General features: G+C 40.5%; 1 protein-coding gene across 13 annotated transcripts in view; it reads left to right on the top strand.

The window, feature by feature from the left end:
* Positions 1-21,550, top strand: part of PTK2 (protein tyrosine kinase 2) — a 226,786-nt gene that overhangs the window by 187,008 nt on the left and 18,228 nt on the right. For 12 of the 13 annotated variants that reach the window (XM_087741987.1, XM_087742226.1, XM_087742058.1 and 9 more), the window contains 5 exons: positions 1,095-1,299; positions 7,929-8,040; positions 10,873-10,959; positions 12,175-12,312; positions 15,054-15,185. In XM_087741987.1, coding sequence (XP_087598113.1) covers positions 1,095-1,299; positions 7,929-8,040; positions 10,873-10,959; positions 12,175-12,312; positions 15,054-15,185 — 674 coding nt within the window. Of the gene's footprint in view, positions 1-1,094; positions 1,300-6,972; positions 7,275-7,928; positions 8,041-10,872; positions 10,960-12,174; positions 12,313-15,053; positions 15,186-21,550 lie in introns of those variants that run through there. The other variant, XM_087742449.1, reaches the window with a different exon arrangement.

Here is a 21,550-nt window from a genome sequence, read left to right on the forward strand (position 1 = left end):
ATCGTCATAACGGAGATGATTTTTTTACTATTGTTTTTCCCTCTGTTTTCTTTTTGTTATACCGTTGTTATTTGCTGTTTCTATTTTATATTTTCACTTTTTCTTTTATGGTGATATGCCTGCTTCCTTGCTTAATGCATAGATCAGCCTACGTGATGTCCTGTTTCCAGAGCTTTAACGCTAAATTCCCACTTAATTTGTCTTTCATAGCTCCTGCTAGCTTACAAAATATGACCAGAAGCTGAATAAGAATAATGGTAAATGGGAATATCCTGAAGTCTTGATCTTTTTTTTCCTAAATATGCCAGTTTTTATATGAATGTGATCACCTGTGCTCAGACTGGTCCAAACTGCTGGTCTGGACAGACAGCAGAAAAATAGGCTGCGTAAAGGAACAAAGATGATGAGACTTGAAATAAGATCAGGACAGACAAGTAAGGGTTCACCGTCTTTACAAAATAAAATTTGAATGTCTTTAAGTGAAGGGTATGTGAATTTTAGCAGGTTTATAATAGTTTGAAGAAAACTCTAGTACAGTCGGAGTTAGAAAAATGAAGTCTGTGGAACATTCTGGCCAATCCTAAACTGACAGACCATTTTTCCCTTTGTGCTTTTAACATAGTTTCAACAGAAACTGTTTTATTACATAGTTGCAGCACAAAAATTTTGGATCAATGCCAGCGTTAAAACACCCTCAAAGTGAAAATACACTCTACGTGTCGAAACAAGCCAGTTGGAACTAGTCAAAGGGAAAAGCAAACACAGCTCATTCTACTTCATAAAAAAAAGTAAATTTGAATATGAGCAACCATTCCGATTTACAGTAGGTAAAAGGTAGCAAAATGTGAAGCCAGGCTGCTGTGAGCCAGCTGTGGGTCATGCTGCCTCATAAATAGTTCAGGTTGATACTGCGTGCGTAATCGTACTGCACATCGCTCTGCTGCCAGCCGGTAAGTCACAACCGATTCCCTAGCTATACGTTTCAGAAGAAATTGCGTTATTTGGCTGTACAAAAATTGGGGTTTGTTTCTTTTTTAACAGGTTTATGTCGTTTGCTGACACTGGGGAAAACCTTTTGTGTGTGTGTTTCTCAGGTGTGTGTATGTGGGAGATCCTAATGCATGGGGTAAAGCCCTTCCAGGGAGTGAAGAACAATGATGTGATTGGGCGAATTGAGAACGGTGAGCGGCTCCCAATGCCTCCAAACTGCCCTCCTACCCTCTACAGCCTTATGACCAAGTGCTGGGCATACGACCCTAGTAGACGACCCAGGTTTACTGAACTTAAAGCACAACTCAGGTAGGGTTATACTTCTGAAAGGTCGTTTCCTTGTTCAGAAATATTTATTTTCACTGTATCTTCTGTTACAGTATTTTCTTTCCATGGAAAACGCAAGACAGGGTATTAAGTTTTATCTTGAGAAGGCCAGGTTGTTGGTGCTCTTTTGGAAATCTGGACCTTATCTGTTGGAGAAAATTAGACTAGGCAACAAATTCAAATAACTGGAAATATGAATCACCTTTCTCTCCCAAGAAAAACTTCAGATTTTACTAGCAATTTGTTTGTAATTTTAGGTATGTATGCTACAATCCTTGGGGAGGGGAGTAGAAGGAATTTAAAAGTGATTAGTCAAACATGCAGTGTACAGTTTTGGGGTAGAAATGTATCCTTTCTTAAATGAACCATCAGGTGAGTGCTGTTTAAAGTTATTTTCGTAACATCTGCAGCACACTAGCTGCCCTGTGGCAGCTCGCTCTGTGCAGTTGCGGAGCCTGCAATAAGTGCAGCGTCATTAGCTAGAAATTCCTTTGCCCTTTGTAAACCAGGATATAGACTACCTTATGTTTATCTTGGAATAAACGTGAGCACACACTTCTGAGACCAGTCTAAATTCACACCCTAGTTTATTCCGCGTTAATTTATTCCGGTGTCCATATCTCCATTTCACCAGCAACAAAATGGGAGTGATATTTAAACTTTGAAACATCGCTGAGATATTGTGTAAACAAATCTGATAATGTGGCCACCTTTGGGATTTTATGAGTGCTCAGTATTTTGCCTAAGTCAATGTAAGCTTCAAACAATATGTAGGTATTGTACTCTGTAAATCCACTCTTGGACTTGTTGTACGTCTTGTTTCAAAGTTATGCTTTGTGGCATGTTTTATTTTCGTAATATCATTTTGTGCTGTCACTGGATGTTCATGGTACAAGATAATTCATAGGTGGTTAAAAAAAGGGACAATTTTAATATAATTATGATGCCGTTTCAGAATTGCTGTATGGATAACTTAGCTACCTTTAAGTTTTTTCCTGTTTCTGAAAATATCACACGGTTCCACCATCTCTTGCCCTGGGAGCTCCTGCGTAGACTAGGGATTTACAGAGCTAGAGAAGGACGTAGCCCTTCTCACAAATAATTTGTGCTGTTGACTGTGTGGAGGTAACTGCAAAGGAAGGAATGGCAGAGCTTGGTAAGGATTGCAAGGAAAAGATACGACACGATTGTGTGATTTGGGCAGTAGGTGGAAATCGGCGGTTCACTTGCTTTTTCTTTTTTTTTTTTGGCCCTGGAAGAATAAGATTCTTTTTAATTTGCAGTCAGATTGTACTGATAACTTACAGCTGACTGGCATGGAGGAGAATGAAGCCCTGAAAAAATGTGACTAGGAAGATGGCTGTGGTGTGTAAACCCAGGCAGAGAGAGCATCTCACCAGCAAGGGAGCAGGATGAGTAAATGCAGAGTAAAAGTAATTGTGTTGGGGGGGTGAAATAAACGCAGGCTGTGCTCAGAGAGAGAGGGATGGCAGCGACACTTACAACAGCATGAGTCTGGAGGGGGAGAGGGGAAAAAAGGGAAAAACATGGGATGGTATCACCAGATAAACAGGATAGACCAGTGCCCAAGAGCCTGGCTCTCCTCAGAAATGCACAGCCAAAGGGCAAGAACCGATAGTCACGACATGCAGCAAGGCAAATTCTCATTAGTTACAAATGGAAATGTTTCCCAGTGTGCATGGATAAGCTCTGAAACAGGTCACCCAGACAGACTCTGGAATTTCCGTGCTGGGAGACTTTCAAACCTTGGCTGGAAAAGGCTCCAAGCAACCTGACCTCGCCGTGCTTGGAGCCCAGCTTTACCAGGAGATCGGACTCAGGACCTCCAGAAGTCCCTTCCAGCCTAAACCATTCTCTGGTTCTAGATGAAAAATGCACCGAGGGGGGGGGGGTTTTTGCTCCTCTAGTCACGCTAGGAGATGTGAAGCATTGTTTAGAGGACAAGCTCTCTCCTGGGGCCACAGCAACCCTAAAATCCAGTTTTTACTCTCTTCTCACCAAGGCAGAGAGTTTTCTGCCGCTCCAAACTGGTGACCTTTATCTCCTGGAAGCTAGGCAGCACGGTTGTCCTTAGGGCTTCCTTGTGCTGCTCACAGAGAGAGTCAGCCTCTCGTTGGAGAGGTTGCCAATTCCCTTATGATGAGACAATCTCAGGCAGCTAGGAAAGATTGTGTTTCAAAACTCCAATTCCCATGAACTTGCAAAACCAAGCCATTTCCCTGGTGGCCTTTTCTGTGTGGTGTTGCTGCTGCTCGTTCTGGATCCTATCCAGGGTAGTCTTTTCAAGCTGAGAGCAGACTGGTTGTTTGCTTGAAGCCAGTGATACAGCACTGCATCATTCCTCTCTGTTTTAATGAGAAAAAGTCCATGGCTTTGGGAAAAAACTTCTTTTCTGCATCTGCAATAGCACTGATGGGAGCATAAGCATTTCATGTGTTCTCTGTCTGTTATTTGATGCTTTTCCCATTTCATAGTAGCATCTGCTTTGCACAAACTTTATTTGCAGCTGCTTGTGCAATGTGAAGGTGCTGATTTCTGTAGAGTTTCTATAGTGTTATTAGAATAGTAGTAAGCCTTTATAGCATTTGATCTGTCCAAAGTGGATAAGGATGCGTTAGTCTTCACAGCGAGCACAGAAACAAATGGGTGGATTGTGGATTTCCAAATTTAATTCCTCCTCGCGTCCTATGTCCCTTTTTCAATTTTGGGGGGTGGTAAAAGTGAGAGTAAGTCAGGAAAGTGAGGTGCTACCCCGCTACTCCTGCGATTCTGTCGCTGACTGGGCCAGAATTAGAATCTGTGGTATTTTAACTAGGAAGCACATGTTGCCTTGCCGATTTTGTGTAGAAGAGATTTTTAGTCTTGCAGTACATGGTAAATAATATAAGAGGCCCTTTGCAGAGTGTTTAATGTACCCAAATCATGTAATAGCACTTTTACAGCGTTTCTCCTCAGAATGACTCCTAGCCACTTACTATACTATATTTGTACGCTCACTGTAACCATAGACTCATACATGCGTGTATTATTAAATTGAATTTCTACTTCGCTGTGTTCAATATGCTACAGATGTGTATTGCTAAGGTAGCACCAGTATACTCACAGGCTTTCTTATAAGTCAGCTCCCAGGCTTGTGCTTGCAAGTTGTGGTGCCCTGAGTGTCCCTTTGATTGATAGTTCTCTTAAAACTGGTTTTTCTTGCATTGGAGATTAAGTTGGATTTTAATTTTGTGCTTTCAAATTAATGTAATTGCATGACATTTTCGCTGCATCGTTGAATGAATTTTATATAAATTACCTAACGCTAACGCTTTCTCTCTACTAAAAATAGCAAAATAAGAGCAGTTGTATCACTGCTGTGGTAAGCGTGTGAGTCCGGCCCTCTGTTGGTCAGTGATGAAGAAGCACAGGTTTTAACAGAGTGGATGGCCCCGCTAGCACCCCAGCACTGCAGGTCACATATTAAATACAGCTCTAAAAAGAATGAAAAAAAAAAAAAAAAAAAAAAAAAAAAAAAGGAAAGAAAAAAAAGACTTATTAGGGCTTTTAAGTCTGTTTTTATGACAACAGTAAGATAATTAACTGATGAGAACTGGACTTGAGCCTTTTTGTGACTGCATTTGATGTAGGTCCTGAAATGTTGCTTATAAATAAAAGAAACAACACTGATAAGAGTGAGGGCAGTTTGAGTCCTCTCCTTCCGTTGCATCCTGCCGAAAAAAATATTTTAGCACGTACCTGAAATATATGATGGAGGCTGCAAAATGCTTCATTAGTCTTCTGCTCTTTGACAGTGCCCATTAGGAATAATCTCTAATCTGTATGAAAGTGCTTTTAAATTAGAGCAGTATGCAAAAACATGTTCATGTGCATCCAGCTTTGCATTTCTGATGGCTGGAGACCGCAGAGAGAAAAAAAAAGCAGCTGCTTGTTCAGGGTCAGCACTTACTGATGGTTCCCGCACCACCATAGCAGCAAACACTGGTATTGCTGTGCCTTTTGAAATGTAAGGATACATTTTACTATTTCAGATATTCCTACACTGAAGCTCCCAGTAAATGTTTCCTTTTCAATGTCACAGGCCAATTTCAGTAAAAAGATTCTTTGTAGATTAAATAGGTTTATCAGTTATGCAAACTTTTAATAGTTGAGATTTTTCATCAGACAACCTGGCCAAGAAGATGAGTTAAGTTTGTCTGTACTACCTCAAGATTTGCTAGGGACATCATGTGAATAGAAATACTTCACTGCTTGCTTCGTTGCTGCTAAAAATATGTGCAGTTTGGGAAAATATGCCTAGATCTGACTTCCCTGACCTTCTGCAAATTCTAATAAACTGTTCAGAGTACTGAAGCAGCTGCACTGAGAAAAGGTCAAAAATATCTCTTGGCACGCTGTTACTCTGTCTATGGATTGGTCTTCCCTTTGTAAAAACAAAGACGTTTCTGTGAGTCATTTATATTCTCTGCGTTTTTTTCGAGTAACGCTTCGCTGAGGCATTTCTATTTTATATTCTTGTCGGCAGTTCTCAAGGGCATCCAAGTACAGATTCTGCTGCAGCTGATCAGCCTTGGACCAGGCTGCTTACTGGGTGGCTGGGGCAAGGACCTCCTGATGACACAGGCAACGAAAGAGCAGGGTGGGATGTATTAGAGTTGTAAGGCAAAAAGCTGAGCCTATGTTATGAAAAACAAGGCATTTCAGTAGAAATATGGCATTTCCAGTGATGGGGTTGAAGTTAACGGTATCGTATCGAATACCGCGACACCACAGATAAAATGATGGCAAGGCAGATAGGTATTGGTGTTTCGTTCCTTTTTATGGAAAAACAGGACTGTGCTGTGACAAATTACACCCATGGCCCCAGATTGTCAATAAGCCATCTCTAAATTTAGTCAGCTGCTTTTAGCCAACTCCTGTTCCATTCTTTTGCTCAGATTAGAGCAACTGCTGTATCAACAGCTTTGTTAAAAATGTATATTTTATTCATGCAATGTCTGGGTGGATTTTTTTGTGTTGTTTTTGTTGTGGTTTTTTTAAATCTTGAGGTATCTCTTGAAAGAGCATAATCATGGTTCATGGCTATGGATTCATGTTGGCTGATTTTTCGTGCTGCATAAAAATGCGTGCTTGAATATCTGAAGTGCGCCCTAGCTTTAAAGCAGTGGGTTTTTTGCTAGTTCTTCATGGGTTCAAGTAAGAAATATTTCATTTCCCTTATTCTGAAGGAAGGGAGAGGTAAAATAGAAAGATTTTTTAGTTCCCTCCGTTGGGCTGTAGCCGTGTTTCCGTGGTAGCTATGTCAGGGTGACTTTTGCAAATAACTTGTCCGATTTTGTTTTTGTTCCACATTCTTGTGTTACTTCAGCAATGATGGACTGAAATTGCAGCAATACTTATAAACTTGGTTTAGCTGCAGTGAGACGAGATGACTTCTCTGCTTTTTAGAAGTGGGATAGATTTTTTTTTGGCTGAGTAAGGAAAAGCAAAGTTCTCATCTCCAAGCAAGCAGGAATTTATTCTTGAAATAAGCAGTAAAGTTCCAAGATTAGAATAGATTGCTGTAGTTGATCTCATCCCCTGCATGAGTAATTCTGGGTGGTTATTTAGCAGACTGAGCAGGAGATGATAAACTCAGAACGTAGTCGAAACTCTTGAGTGATAAAGAAGCTGGAGTAGCTCCTTTACAGGATTATCTTTACACTGGGGATATCGATATGTAAATAATCTGCCCTACTCACGTCTCCAGAATATCCCTGTAGCGTGCAGCTCCAACGAATTTGCAGCTCCCTATTTCAAAGCTTCCTTCTGAGCATTTTTCAAAATGGCAAATATCCAACATTAATAATCCACATAGCAGAACTGGGAGGAGGCAGCTGTGGGGGCAGCAGTATCACGGTGAACTTCAAACAGTCTTTTTAATAGTCAGAACAGTGGTAAGTAGCAAACTAGTTTTACTACTGTCTTGTACGTTGTTGAAAATGCAGCCTGAACGCTTAGAAGCAGAGTGAATACTGTCAGATATTTCTGTTTTGCCTAATTTGTTTGCTGAATGTGTTCCTGGTTAGGCTAAAATGTAAGAGCTGAAGACATAGTATTTAAAATGTTTTTTGACTGCTTTGTTTAAAAAAGAAAATAAATCCCAGTGATCTAAAGCTCTGTTGAGTTTCAGTAAAGAACATTTTCAGTTTGTTTTGAACCTTTGCAGCAGTTCAGTAGAATATTTTCTTGTGAAAAATAAGTTTTCATGCAAGTGAGTGCTCGATTCATTGTCTTTGAGGATTTCTCTGTGTAATTACACATCAAAAGAACTGTTCAGATGCAAAAAAAATTTTATACAAGATCAACCACCTTTCTAAAAACTTGGTGCTGCTTCTGCTGTTAGAAGCACGCTGGTAATCCTACAGAAGTATTTCTTCCTGATACTGATTTTCAGAAACCTAACCAATATAAGTAAAAGAAATTTGTGTTTCAGTTTTCAATCACTTTGTTGAATAGCATTCATTAGTCTGAAAAATGTGGGAGCTCTGGTGAGAGGTCTGTTAGACATTGAACTGGAGTTTTGCTTAAATATAATATGTTTTTCGTAGTACAATACTGGAGGAAGAGAAGCTGCAGCAAGAAGAACGAATGAGAATGGAATCCAGGCGACAAGTCACTGTGTCCTGGGACTCAGGAGGATCAGATGAAGCTCCTCCCAAGGTAGCTAATACTGCAAATTACGTGTGTTTAAAAAACAAATGAAAAACCCCTTTTTATTCCGTTTATTTCTTCAAAGCCTCCTTTGACGGGTTCATTCAAACAACAGCTTTCTGGCCAGGTTTGTCATCATCTGGTAATACTTGCCTGAAATGACCCAGCTTTACTTGGAACTGTTATTAGAACTGATCCATGCTATAATATCACACTAACGATTTTCTGTTTCTTGTTGTTTAACTTGTAAAAGACTACCATAGCTGCCACAAAATTGTTTCCTGGCCTTTTCTTTATTCTTCTTTCTTGTAGCGCTCCTATGAAACGTTAGCTAGTGAGCTTTCGGACCACTGTGAAGTTTATTTATAGCATGTCAGTGAGACGATAGAAATCAATTAATTGCATTTTCCTTATTCTGGGGCAGAAAATTAGGACTTTGCTTCCAAGGTCCTTATGTATTTTAGTTTACATTTAATTTTGTTTCATTACAAGTCTGTCCTGTTTGGACGTCGCTGGTGTGTTCTCCAGCTGTGGTAGTCTAACCTCACCAGTTGCTGAGCACTCTATTCTCTCAGTAACCTGTTTGCTTCTCATCGTTGTTATTTTGCACTTTGAAGGATCACGCCTGTATTTTGAAGAATTTCATTTTGTGCGGTCACCACTGTAATGTGGAATATTATCTGCGTCCTGATCAGTTTGTGATGAATTCCTGTAGCTCTCTACGCGAGCTCTGCTGCTGATAACGATTTCAGTAGTACTCATGTGGCACCTTCTGCTGCACGCATCCCCCAGCAGTCATAGGAAGGCAACTTTTTTGTTTTGTTTCGTTTCCCCGTAGCCAGGTTGTTGCCTGATAGATTTCCGAGCTTGGTTCTGCGTTTTGATGGCTTTATGGCAACCAAGAAATATGGACAGTGGAATTGTTGCTTTCATTTCAGAGCTAAAAACAGCAAAGAGTCCATCAACCTGTTTATTCATCAGAGATTAACTAGCAGGATTTGGTGTATATATAATCAGATGATGCTCCGCGTTACAGAAGCAGATAAACTGCATAAATTGGAACAATACACTACTTAATTATTACAACCTTGTTTGAAGAATGTGTTTAGTCTTGCAGCTTTATGGCTAATCCAAATAGAATAAATACCTTTTACTAATGTAATATATGAGCTATACCGTATTACAAATTATCGTTAGAGCTTTGGGTGTGATGTAGAAACGGAAAGACTTGACAAAAGATGTGTTAAGATTGAAATTAATTCAATCACTGCATATCTTTTTTGAGGGGGTCAATATGTCCTCACTGTATATGCAGTGCAGTTGTTGGTTAGGTTTTTTGTACAGTCTTTTTGTGTAAAATATGGCTGTGCATACTAATGACATTTGGACAAGTTGATTTTCATAGATAGGGGATTTTAAGTATCTCTTATGATCTAATTTTCTAATGATGACAACTGATTTTTTTCTTCCAAAAATTCGTTACGCAAGTTTCCGGTCTTTATAGGGCTTAAATTCCATTTTGTTTATAGCCTTAAACTTCTACACATTCTTAAATAATTCACAGATATCACAATTTGAACTATGAAATTACTTGTATCTCACAGTGATTTCCGTTACAAACGTAAGACAAAACCAATCCTGGTACAGAATGATGACATTTTTCATAAAGTGATGATAAAATTCTGCAATCTCAAAGTAACGTGGTGGTTGCCTTTAACTGCCAGAAGGACTGAAGGAGCCCGTTTGAAGAATGATGAGGTTTGGGGGATTTTTTTCCCCCTCTTGGGTTAATTTTTCTCTTCCTGAAACACCCAGCAGCAGTGTTCCTCATTAAAAAAATCCCCAAATATACCTTTGGAGGTTAATATCAAACAAAATAACAGAACGCTTTGGCTTGGAAGATAAAAGTATGTTGCTCTGAGCAACATTTTCCAACATGACTTCTTTCAGTAGTGTGAAATTTCTATACCTATTCTGGCAAAAAGATGATCTGTTCAATGTGTGCAGAAAACCAGGCTCCTTTTCATGCAGTTTTTTGTATTAGTGCTGACCGAATTTCTGGTGACTTTCCTCATGTACCCCTTTGATGATACATCTTTACGTATAACGTATTGCGATAGTCAGATAAAGACTCGTGATAGCTGATCTTTAGCTGTCCTTTCTAGCAGGAGCTAATTCTGTCTTGTTTTTTCTTGGCTGGGAATGGGTGCAAAGCATGGATAATGAAGCGACCGTCGAGTTCAGAATATGATCAAAAGCACCTTCCATGTTGAGGCAATTAGTTACACAGAAGTTCATTATCAGAACTAACTTTAGACCTCAGAATAACACATGGAAATATTCATGCTAAACAAACCAGTTTGATTTGTGTTCTGACTGAAGCAAAGGAATTTAATTTTGGGAACGGTCACAAAAGCAACAAATTAATAGCAAAACTTTATGTACTGCAGATTGCGAACTTCGAAAGAATGCTATATTTGCACCTGGAAACTTGATTTAAGAATTATGTTCTTAGCTGATGTCTTCTCTAGAGTTAAACAGCACAGAGCAGGTCATTTAGTGCAAGCAATAAAATATGCACAAAGAATTTACAGAGCGAGCGTTATTTATTGACATACCTAGGAAACAATTCAGCTGCTTCCATTTCCAAGCAAAAATGGAGGAAAACTTAATTTTAGTTGTTTAAAAAAGATGTTAGTCATTTTAGAATATTTATTTCAGGGGTTTTTTTGAGCTTGCTTTTGTGGTGCGCCACCTGTAAATGTTTGTCTCACCAAAGAATAATTTTCTGGTTACAGATTTCTGTTTCTAAAAACTCAAAAAATTCCTTTGCATTTACAGCCCAGTAGGCCTGGCTACCCCAGTCCGAGATCCAGTGAAGGGTTTTATCCAAGTCCACAGCATATGGTACAGCCAAATCATTACCAGGTATTACGTTTAATACTGTGCATGTATTTTTTCAAATGTGGGATTTATAACTCAGTTGCAGCTGGTGGGATTCATTCACTTCTTACACAGTTTATTTTCATTCAGTTCTGTTAAATGGTTTTTTGTTTTACATCAGAACAAACCCTGAACTGAACCTGGTAGGTTTACTCCAGATGGCAAATATTTTCATATCTGATATGGTGCTCAGATTCCTAAAACTACAATGAAACACATCAAACATTTTCATATTTATTGAAGGAATGTGGTGTTTGTGTTAACGTTTGTGCTAAGCTATAAAATTACTTGCCTTATAAAATGGCATTAACTAATGGACTTTCCTTGGGCTTAGTGATACTCTGCTCCCTGTTGATTCTCTGAAACATTTTCATTTTCTGTTGGCCGATAGCCACCTTTAGATCTACCACATTGTATACTCACAGGTTTTGCTTTTCTTCCTAACACTGCTGCTGAAGAATTTTAAAACAAAAGTTTGTCATGAAAGTACTTTTAAGCATTCTTGGGTTTGTTCAAAGCTACAGCCATATACAGCAGTCTCGGTCGAGATACTTTTCTTCCATGGAGAGGGGGAGGCTTTCATTGTTTTAATGAGTTCTTTAGACTCATTAAAACTACTTCGATTTTCCTGTGGAGCAGTTCTGAGGCCGTGCAGCTAAGCACACTAATTACATGCTATCACTCAAGACTTAAGCTTGTAACATACACTAGGGGGTACAGTTTTATATGGCTCTGTAGGGTGATGCATGCAGGCTCCTGTTAACTTGAATAAGAGCTCTGCATGTGTAGCTCTTACAAATGTATCAATAGCTTTATTATTGTTCATCAGAGGACTTTGATCTTCTTGGCTGCAGAGGTTAAAACATACTTTCTAATGCAGCTGTTTTGATAAGCATCCTCAAATAGTTATAGTTATCCTCAAAAGTTAGAGTTACATTTCTATGTATTTATATATAGTTATAGTTATCCTCAAGTAGTTATGTTATGATAGGCATCATCAAAGACTTAAAAAAGAGGTTTTGTGTCATATTTTGGCTTGGCTTCCTTCTTCTGATGTGGCTTCCCCTCCTCCTCCTTCCCTCTCAGTGACTGCTGGAATTGAGTCATATTTGCTCCCTTGAGGCCGGGGAAGCTATGAATTACGGGGAAGCATAGGTCTTTTTAATATAGCTCTTTTTCTCCTTCCCACCCCCTCCCAAGGTGTCTGGCTACCCTGGTTCTCATGGGATACCAGCCATGGCAGGCAGCATTTATCCTGGGCAAGCTTCTCTCTTGGATCAAGCAGATTCGTGGAACCATCGGCCTCAGGAAATATCAGTGTGGCAACCAAACATGGAGGTATTGTGAAATGACACATCTGTTGTTGCACTCTGTACAGTAAATACACTTTTTTATTTTATAGGTACATCTGGAGATGATTGTAAGAAAATTGTTTCTCTGGTATTTTTGAATTGCCTAACTGCAGTGGGATGGGAGTCATGACTGAATTCTGTTCTTTTTGAAACAAATCCTCTGATGTGAGGCTGGGCATAAAGTGTACTCTTTACACAAATCCTTGATGAAGTTATTACTACTTATTATCTTAACTAAGTGAGTGATAGCAACTATTTTGTGTTTGTTAAAAGAAGGCTTTACTGGAACTTATTGCTGTTAATAGAGATGGGAACATTAATGTAAAAATATGTAATGTCATTACTGTTTGAAAATACCCCTGGTGGGAGATATCCAGCATAGCTAAAGTATCTGAGGCCTCTCCATAACTTATCCAGAACAGAAAATAAACTGGTCTGCAAAACTATTTTTGAGTTGTATTCCTGTTAGGTGCTTTTCAGCCTGTCATGATTGCACAGAGATGCTGCAAGGCACATGAAATTAATTCCCGCTTTAACCTTCCGTCATTTTTTTTTTCTGTTCTCCTCCAATATTTTATACTTTTTTTGTTCCATTTTATCCTCCCACAAAGATTCACTTTGTGCAGCTTCTGTCTTAAATCTGTTTCCTCTCTAACCAATGCTCGATTCCCTGTGCCTCTGATAAACATTTAAGTGGTAACTGAGGCTTACTTGTTAAATACAGGCAAGCACATAGGTGTCCAAGTCCTCAGTTTGCTTCTGCTTACTCTTGGTTGATTTGGCTGTATATTCTGCCGTTGCAACTTGCTGCCGTGCTGTTGTTGTCCACACTGTATATAGTTGAGAGTTGTAGTCCCAAGTAGTGCAACATCTCTGTAGATTATTGACTGTAGAAACAACTTAGTCTAACCATGTCGTGCTTGAATAAAGTGTTGGTGGAAGCATATAGAATCATAGAATGGTTTGGATTGGAAGGGACCTTAAAGATCATCTGGTTCCAACCCCCCTGCCATGGACAGGGAGACCTTCCACTAGACCAGGTTGCTCAAAGCCCCATCCAACCTGGCCTTGAACACTTCCAGGGATGGGGCATCCACAACTTCTCTGGGCAACCTGTTCCTGGTGCCTCACCACCCTCACAGTGAAGAATTTCTTCCTTATATCTAATCTAAATCTGCCCTCTTTCAGTTTAAAGCCATTCCCCCCTGTCCTGTCACTACAGGCCCTTGTAAAAAGTCCCCTTCCAGCTTTCTTGTAACCCCCCTTCAGGCACTGGAAGGCTGCTATAAGGTCTCCCTGGAGCCTTCTCTTCTCCAGGCTGAACAACCCCAACTCTCTCAGCCTGTCCTCAGAGGGGAGGAGCTCACTGATCACGTTTGTGGCCCTCCTCTGGACTCACTCCAACAGGTCCATGTCTTTCTTACGTTGGGGGCCCCAGAGCTGGACGCAGGGCTCCAGATGGGGTCTCACCAGAGCAGAGTAAAGGGGCAGGATCACCTCCCTCGCCCTGCTGGCCACGCTGCTTTTGATGCAGCCCAGGATGTGGTTGGCTTTCTGGGCTGCAAGTGCACATTGCCGGGTCATGTTGAGCATCAACCAACACCCCCAAGTCCTTCTCCTCAGGGCTGCTCTCAATCCTTTCTCCTCCCGGCCTGTACTGATATTGGGGATTGCCCCAACCCATGTGCAGGACCTTGCGCTTGGCCTTGTTGAACTTCATGAGGTTTGCATGGGCCCACCTCTCCAGCCTGCCAGGGTCCCTCTGGATGGCATCCCTTCCCTCCAGCGTGTTGACCGCACTGTACAGCTTGGTGTTGTCAGCAAACTTGCTGAGGCTGCACTCGATCCCACTGTCCGTGTTGCTCACAAAGATGTTAAACAGCACTGGTCCCAGTACCGACCCCTGAGGAATGCTACTTGTGACTGGTCTCCACTTGGACATTGAGCTGTTGACCACAACTCTTTGAGTGCGTCCATCCGGCCAATTCCTTATCCACCGAGCGATTCATCTGTCAAATCCATGTCTCTCCAGTTTAGAGAGAAGGATATGAATGCTTTGCGTGTGTGTGTAATAATAAGTTACAGCCACAGTTTTCACAAAAGCTTGGGAATTTGGTTACCTAAAACCATCTCAGTGAAGTTTGTTACCAAAATCCCCTTGGCTTCTTTAAGAATACTAATTTATACACTACTTGCTAATGATTCCCAGACAGCATTGGGATATGTTATATTCAGTATTGTAAGCTTAAGACGTGCATAAAAACTTATTCAGAAATCATTAAAAATGTTTTTGTGACATGCTTTGCGACTGTCAGCTAAAACGGAAATGCGTATTTGTTTTGGGTAAAAAGTGTATCCTGCAGCTTGTAACAACTGCATAGTTACATTATTACTCCTGACCAAGAAAACGAAATTGATAAATCTGTTTTTGTTGTCCAACTTAAATGAAGTGCAATATATGAAGTGACAACGTTACTGAAAAACAGAACAGAATTTTTCAAATCTTTTTGGTTCCAGTGATTAGAAGCAAGGCAGATAAAATGTTTATAGTTGGAAAGAGTTTCTTCTGATGGTCTGGTTCAGTTTATAAGGAGTTGAAGGAACTCTGCTTGACTGCTGTTGTGCATTTGGGCTTTTAAAAATCTGTTCTTTTATAATCTATAAGTTCTTGCAGCTGTTTATACAAATTTTAAATTGTGAGACTGAATAAACTTACTCTGTTTGTAGGATTCGGGCACTTTGGACATACGAGGAATGGGCCAGGTTCTACCCACACATCTCATGGAGGAGAGATTGATACGACAACAACAAGAGATGGAAGAAGATCAGCGCTGGCTTGAAAAAGAGGAACGATTCCTGGTAATACTTTGTTTCATAGTGCTTCTTAATTCATTCCGATTTCTCTTTTTTTTATTGCAGCTTGCTAAAACTGATCAGTTCTGTGAAATGAGAGCATTTACTGAACATAGGAGTCACTATGAAAAATGTAGGTTTGGAAACAGTTTTTAAGTTAAGTGTTCAGCTAGTAAGTGAGTCCTGTGTTATAAATACCTTGAACAGCTGGGTTTTTTAGTCAGTCTCACTTTATCCAGTGGAGTATTTATGTGTGGGAGGTTGTGGGTATAATTCTGTGCCAATCTGGAGATTGCTTGTTTGTTCTTAAGGAGATAGATCTGTGCATACTCTTCCGCTAAAAAAGGGATCACCATCAGCCATCTAACAACCCTGACTGTCGTAAGAGTTGTCAGCTGTCTTGCGCTGGAGTAACAATGAGACACATTAGTGGGAAGGAATAATTTAAGAGAGCTCTGTGAGGTGAGGAAAAAAAACTCTGAACATCACCAGGAGGAGGAGGAAGAGATGCATTGGTAATGGGATCTGCTGTTGCTGTTTCTCTGCAGTTCCATGTTGTCTTGTTGTCAGTGGCTCTGGGGTATGTTTTTTAGTTCAATTCTGGCTTCCCAGTTGGCAAAATTCAAGTTCTGTGTTAAAATTCTCCTACTTGAGACTGATGGCTACAGATGCAGCAGAAGATGCTAGCAGCATATGACTCTGTATAGGCTCATGCTGGGGAGCCTATAGGTGCGTGAGCCTCGCTTGACAGGTGGATAACTTACAGTGGTCTGGTATGGGTTGTGACAAATATCGGTCGCATGTTTGGCCTTGAGATGGATATTTCAAGCAGTGTTTTGGTTTAGAAGCCCTTTATGTTGTACGTAGTCACAAAACATGCCTGTATAAATGCAGGTGCCGTAGGTTTGTTACGGGAGGTAAGTTTGAATAAATACGTTCTCTGTTTAAAGCAGATAATGATAGTGGTCTATGGTTTCTGGAAGAGTTCTCTGCACTGTCCAGAGCTGGTCTCCAGGAAAATCTTAGTTGTACAGATGAATTATTTTTATTTTAGACACCAAAGTTGCTGGTTGTGATTGTCTCACAGAACTTGAAACAGTCTTTTAGGGATCTTGAAGCCAGGACATTGAGTTCCTTGAAAATAAGAATTTATGCTTTATTCTACAGGAAGCCAGTGGGCGGGAATGGAGAGCAGATCTTGTACGTAGACGATGTTACCAAGACCTTATTCCTTGCCAATTGAATTGTCTTAGTCTCTCCGGGGTTTAGTTATGTATGGTATACAGAACTGTTCAGAACAGCTGATGGCTGTGAAGACAACCAAGGTAGCATAAATCTCTACTAGCTCTTGAGAGCTGCTTATAGATGTCCCTGTGTCCAGTACATGCTCTAGCCAAAATCCAGATTGTGCCAGACGTAAGATGTTACTTTTGATTAGAGGATGTTGAAGTTTGCTCTTGGCTGATTTCCTTCTATGTGCACTTGGGAATTTGCGGTTTGCCATTGGATGACCGTAAAGAAACCACTGTACCCAGATGGCTTTGTCCAATTTATTATGAGCTGAAGAGAAGGAGGGGAAGGGAAAATTTCTTCCCTAATTTAGGCATTAGCTTTTCCAGTCTTGAGTGGCACCAGTTGCTCGTGACTTTCACAAGCCCAGGAGGTCAAATTGATCCATTGGGGGTTAAAATTTCTATATTGTCAAGAACTTTTTGAGGAATTAATGTATTTACTGAGAATGAGGCATTGTGATGTCAGGTGGTGGCACTAGATTGTGTGGGAACTTTCTGCAGAAAACTTTCTGAACTTTCTGACCTTTCTGACCCTTTCTGCAGAATAGATGACAGTTATTCGTAGCGTTTGTTATTCTGCTTTGATTCAGCCTCTGGACTATTAGGCTGTTTACTGTCCCTCAAATTGCTGTTTGAGGAGGGACTTTGATTTTTCTTTTGATCTGTAATACGGTCTTAGCATATGTTTGGAAAAAAATGACTGTGTTTTCATTATGTGTTAGTTTTTATTGCAAAGAGACGCCATCTCTGTTGCCACCCCCTTCTCAAAGGAGAACTAGCTCTGATGAACCTGTGAGCAGCTGCAGAGCTCTGCAGCTTTGCCAGAGCTGGATTTGGTTGATGTAAACCCTTAGAGGGTTAAAAAGGCAAAAATCAGAGAAAGTTTGAGTGGAAGTAAGCGTGAACTTAAATGGCCAAAATGAGGAATTGGAATCCATAAGAGACTTCAGTTCTTTTTCTTTCCGCGCTAACATTTTGACTATACAGACTTTGGGGTTTATACTTGAATGCCTGTTACAGATTTACACCCTGTGTCAAAAGCTAAACAAGCTAATGGTGGCCACAGGGTATATTTGAACCCGTAGCAGGATGTATGTCAGAGGAATCTTCACTTTATAGATGGGTGTTTCTTGGAAAAGGAATGTGGTTTTCTAGGCTTAGCCCTGAAGAAATCAAGACGGTAGAAAAGTCACTGTGGGGAGTCACTCTTGGAGGCCTTGCACACCTCCTGAAGGATATCCACAATTCATACATGAGAGTCCAAGCACAGGTGCAGTGCAGCAATAATCCATATACTACACGCACACACTTCTTGCGCCGTGTCCTCTAGCGAGACTAGTGACATTTCTTCTCTTGGGGAAGGGACTTCCCTAATTTCACTCCAGATGATTTAGCAGGGAGAAGGAACTTATTCTTTTGAAAATTGTTGTCATGTCTCTCACTTGCTTTGAGACGCCTTTCTGCACTAACCTTTAGATTTTGATAAAACTGCTTTGCTGAAAGGTGACTCTGCCTTGCCTGCTACAGGCAGGTTTCAGAAGAATATTTTTCCTTTTAAGCACAGGGAACAATAGAGAGAGTAGAGCCAGATTTTAATTTTTAACTTATGTAACTATACAGTGTAGGGTTCTCAGTTAAAACTGGCTGCTTTCAAAAGCTGCTCTGTTTACACAGTCTTCAGGCTCCTACAGTATATCTCACGTCTACTATGGAGAATTGGACTCACAGGGGAGTAACTGTGAGTCATTTAATGTGAGACACTGCAACGAGAAGAAAAATCCTCAGTGGGGTTTCTGTTAGTACAATGTTTGTTTCCCCAGAGCAACACCAACTTGCTCCTGACTTGAAATTTACTGCTGCTTCGACAGGGAAAAAATACAGCTCAAAGCATGTTAATACAAGTATAAACAGCACTGATGTTGTGTTTGCTAGAAGAGACACCCCAGATGAAGAATTAAATTGCAGTGGCATTGAAAGCGAAATTTCCCAGTCTTCGGAGAGGTTGTTGTCTGTGTAAGCAGTTTGCCTGAAACTGGTCCTTTGAGAAAATGTGACTAGTCAATACTTGAAAGGAGGTAGAAATTCTGTTTGCAAGCTGCAGCCTTAACAGAATCCAGAATTCTGAAATTCTGCTGAAAAAAAGAGAAAACAAACAAACAGATCTCTCTTCATGGGAAGCTCCTGAATGATAATAAATCTGTTGTGTAAAAATGGAAGAGTAAAGAAGTGTTTAACTTTGAATTGTACCAAATATATCCAGTGGGAGCTGAGAAGAGAATTGGGGGAGGGCTTGATTTTGGGGGACTTTTTTTCCAGGACTGACATTCCCTCCCACCCCCGATAGAGAGGGGATGTTGCACACTAGTCTGGCAGCTTTAATGGACACTGATTAAACTTGTGGGCTTTCATGCTCTCTTGATAAAATTGCTTTGGATATCAGCATCTCCAGGAAGGAGGAACGAAATCTCTGAATTATTTTTGAGGAAGCTGAAGCGAAGATTAAGCATTACTACACTGAAAGCTTGATACAGGTAACTATAGAAGACAGTCTCTGTCCAGGACATGTGCAGGTGGAGGGGTGAGATGGCTGCAGTACACACATGTTGTGTGAAACGAGTGGATGTCTGTTTAGCCTTCTAGGTAAGAAATCTTACTGTTAGGTTTTTTTAGGTGCTGCAGTCCTGAGGACCGAGTTTTTCACTCATCATTTCTGTCCTGTGATGTTTAGACCTCAGCAGACGAGCAGAATCACCAGGAATTAAGGAAGTTCTCATTCTGCCCTTTCTCCTGAGTTGTTATTTCCATCCCCAAAAAATAAAACCGATGAAGATTAATCAAGGTTTTAGCTGTACATAATGCATAGCATATAGAAGCCGAACGAACAACCTGCATCCTCCAAAGCAGCGCTCCACGATTGCGAATGGCCTCTCTATTGCTGGCACTTGCAGCTCGCTGTAACTAAGAGAATTGGCCCACGACCCTGCAGCCTGGCACGCGTGCTGCGATACTTGCACTTACGTCCCGCATGCTGGCTTTGCTTTACAGTATTTGCGCACGCAGAAAATCAGCCCAGAAGGATCAAATTACTCTGTTTGGGCCACAGTATGTGTGTGTTCATCATCCAGCCCTGACTTCCTGTGTGTAGAATTAATTTAAAGGCAAATCAATTAATTCATTGAGTTAAAATAATTTTTAAAGGCCCCCGAGGATGCTTTTATTTGTGGGTTTTGACAAAAGTTTAGAACTGCCAAAAACTATCCTGATAGGCGATTTTTTTGTAATTGGTTCTAGGAGAGAGTATACCTTCTCTATTTTAGTACGAAGTTTGACCCAAAAGGAGAATCACCTGTAACCACAGATAGGAAACCAGTGCTGGTGATGATGCCATGAAAGAGCCAACTGAACTGGTAGCTAGTTAGTGTGCTTCGCATAAGTTGCGGGAAAGAAACTGCGTCTTTCTGTGTCTTTTCAAGGTGACCTTTTAAATTCAGCAGTATAGTAAAGTTAGTGATTTTTATGCTGTAACTTCTGGCACTGTCTCTGAACATTTTGCAGAACGCTTTTCTTCTTTTGGGTCTGTTTACTTACCTCCTTCCTCGTTTATATTTAGTTTCCAGTTTGAACCTTTCTTTGTGGCGGTATTGATGTTATGTGGCATTGTTTTTAATCATATAAAATAAAGATATATATGTACGTGCCTTTTTGTATCTCCTCAGCCGACGGAGCAGTGTTGTGCTAAGAAATTTATAGTCCTTTCCTGTGATAGGCTAAGAAGAAATAACTCGCATAGTTCCCTTATCATGTTTGGTTTTGTTTTTTTTCTGAAATTCCCACATAGTTGTGGTTTTGTCCTATTTTGACACTGAGAACTGCAATTCAAATATAATTGATGTGAACTGTTGCTAAAATAAGATTTTAATTTTTAGCCTGAGAAAATCCCACCAAGACATTACAATTTGGCATGTCCTGAGAATGCCAAGACTTACATGTTCTTTTATTAGTGAGTAACCAGAAATACTGGAAATAAAGCAGATAATGCTCCAGTTTGTCAACATACGCATCCTGTCTGAACAGTCCTCTTGACGTTTCCAAAGATTTCAGATAGTAGGCTATTTATTAGAAAAAAATCCATTTACTTTTGAAAGATTTTGATTTTCTGCAAGATTTTCATATCAATGTGTCTGTAATGGATATAACAGTAAGTAGAAAAGGCTTTGCTTAAACTTGCATTTTAGTTTAGTACAGTTGGCACTTTCACCAAAAAAAAATTTCAGAGCGCTACGGTTTGTATGCTTGAGAAGTCCCACCATACTGTGAGTATGAAACACATTTGCAGATGATTTGTCATCACAGTCGGTCACTGCTTAGCTTCAAAGCTTGAAAAATATACTCAAAGTAACAACTTTTTCAGGTAAAGCTGAAATCCTAAATCTCCAGTTTCCCAAAGGTTTCATTTTCTGGAACAGTCTTATACTGCACAAGAGTGTTAAGCAGGGCCTTTGTAGATATACACTCTTATTAGCTAGTTGGGGGCTTCACAACCAAGTGGATGTCTTGAGGGTTTTCCCCCTCCAGCTCATCTCCCTGTTGTATGTACACCCTCAACACAGTTGTGCTCCAGCAAGTGCCAGAAATGTTCTCCATAAACGCACGCACGCTGAGCACCTCAGCACCCACCACCCGGTTTCCAGCCCCTTTAGCTGCCTCTCGGAAAGGATCGTTTCCTCTCCAGCCGAGAAGCTCTGTACATCTAATGGTTCGCCCAGTACATCTAATGGTTCGCCCAGTACCAGGACAGGAGAACCATTCGGAGGAGTCTCTGCGGTTTTCGAGAGGGCTGCCATGGAGGTATAGGGCCATAGCAGGGACTGGAAAGATAGAAGGGCGTGCTTTGGGGCTGTAAAATGGTGTGTAAAGTGCAGAACAGGTCAGTTTTGGTTGAGGCTTATTTTTGACCCAGAGAACATTGCATTAAAACATCTGAAGGATCTCAGTATTAAAAATTCTGCAATGCATTGCTATGCAATGCCAGCATGAGGGGCTAAAATTAAAGCTCTTACCACTGCAGAAGCATAAGAA

The sequence above is a fragment of the Nipponia nippon genome, unplaced genomic scaffold, assembly GCF_047370975.1.
Source record: "Nipponia nippon isolate SJK-2023a ecotype South Korea unplaced genomic scaffold, ASM4737097v1 scaffold_1, whole genome shotgun sequence".
NCBI lineage: Eukaryota > Metazoa > Chordata > Aves > Pelecaniformes > Threskiornithidae > Nipponia > Nipponia nippon.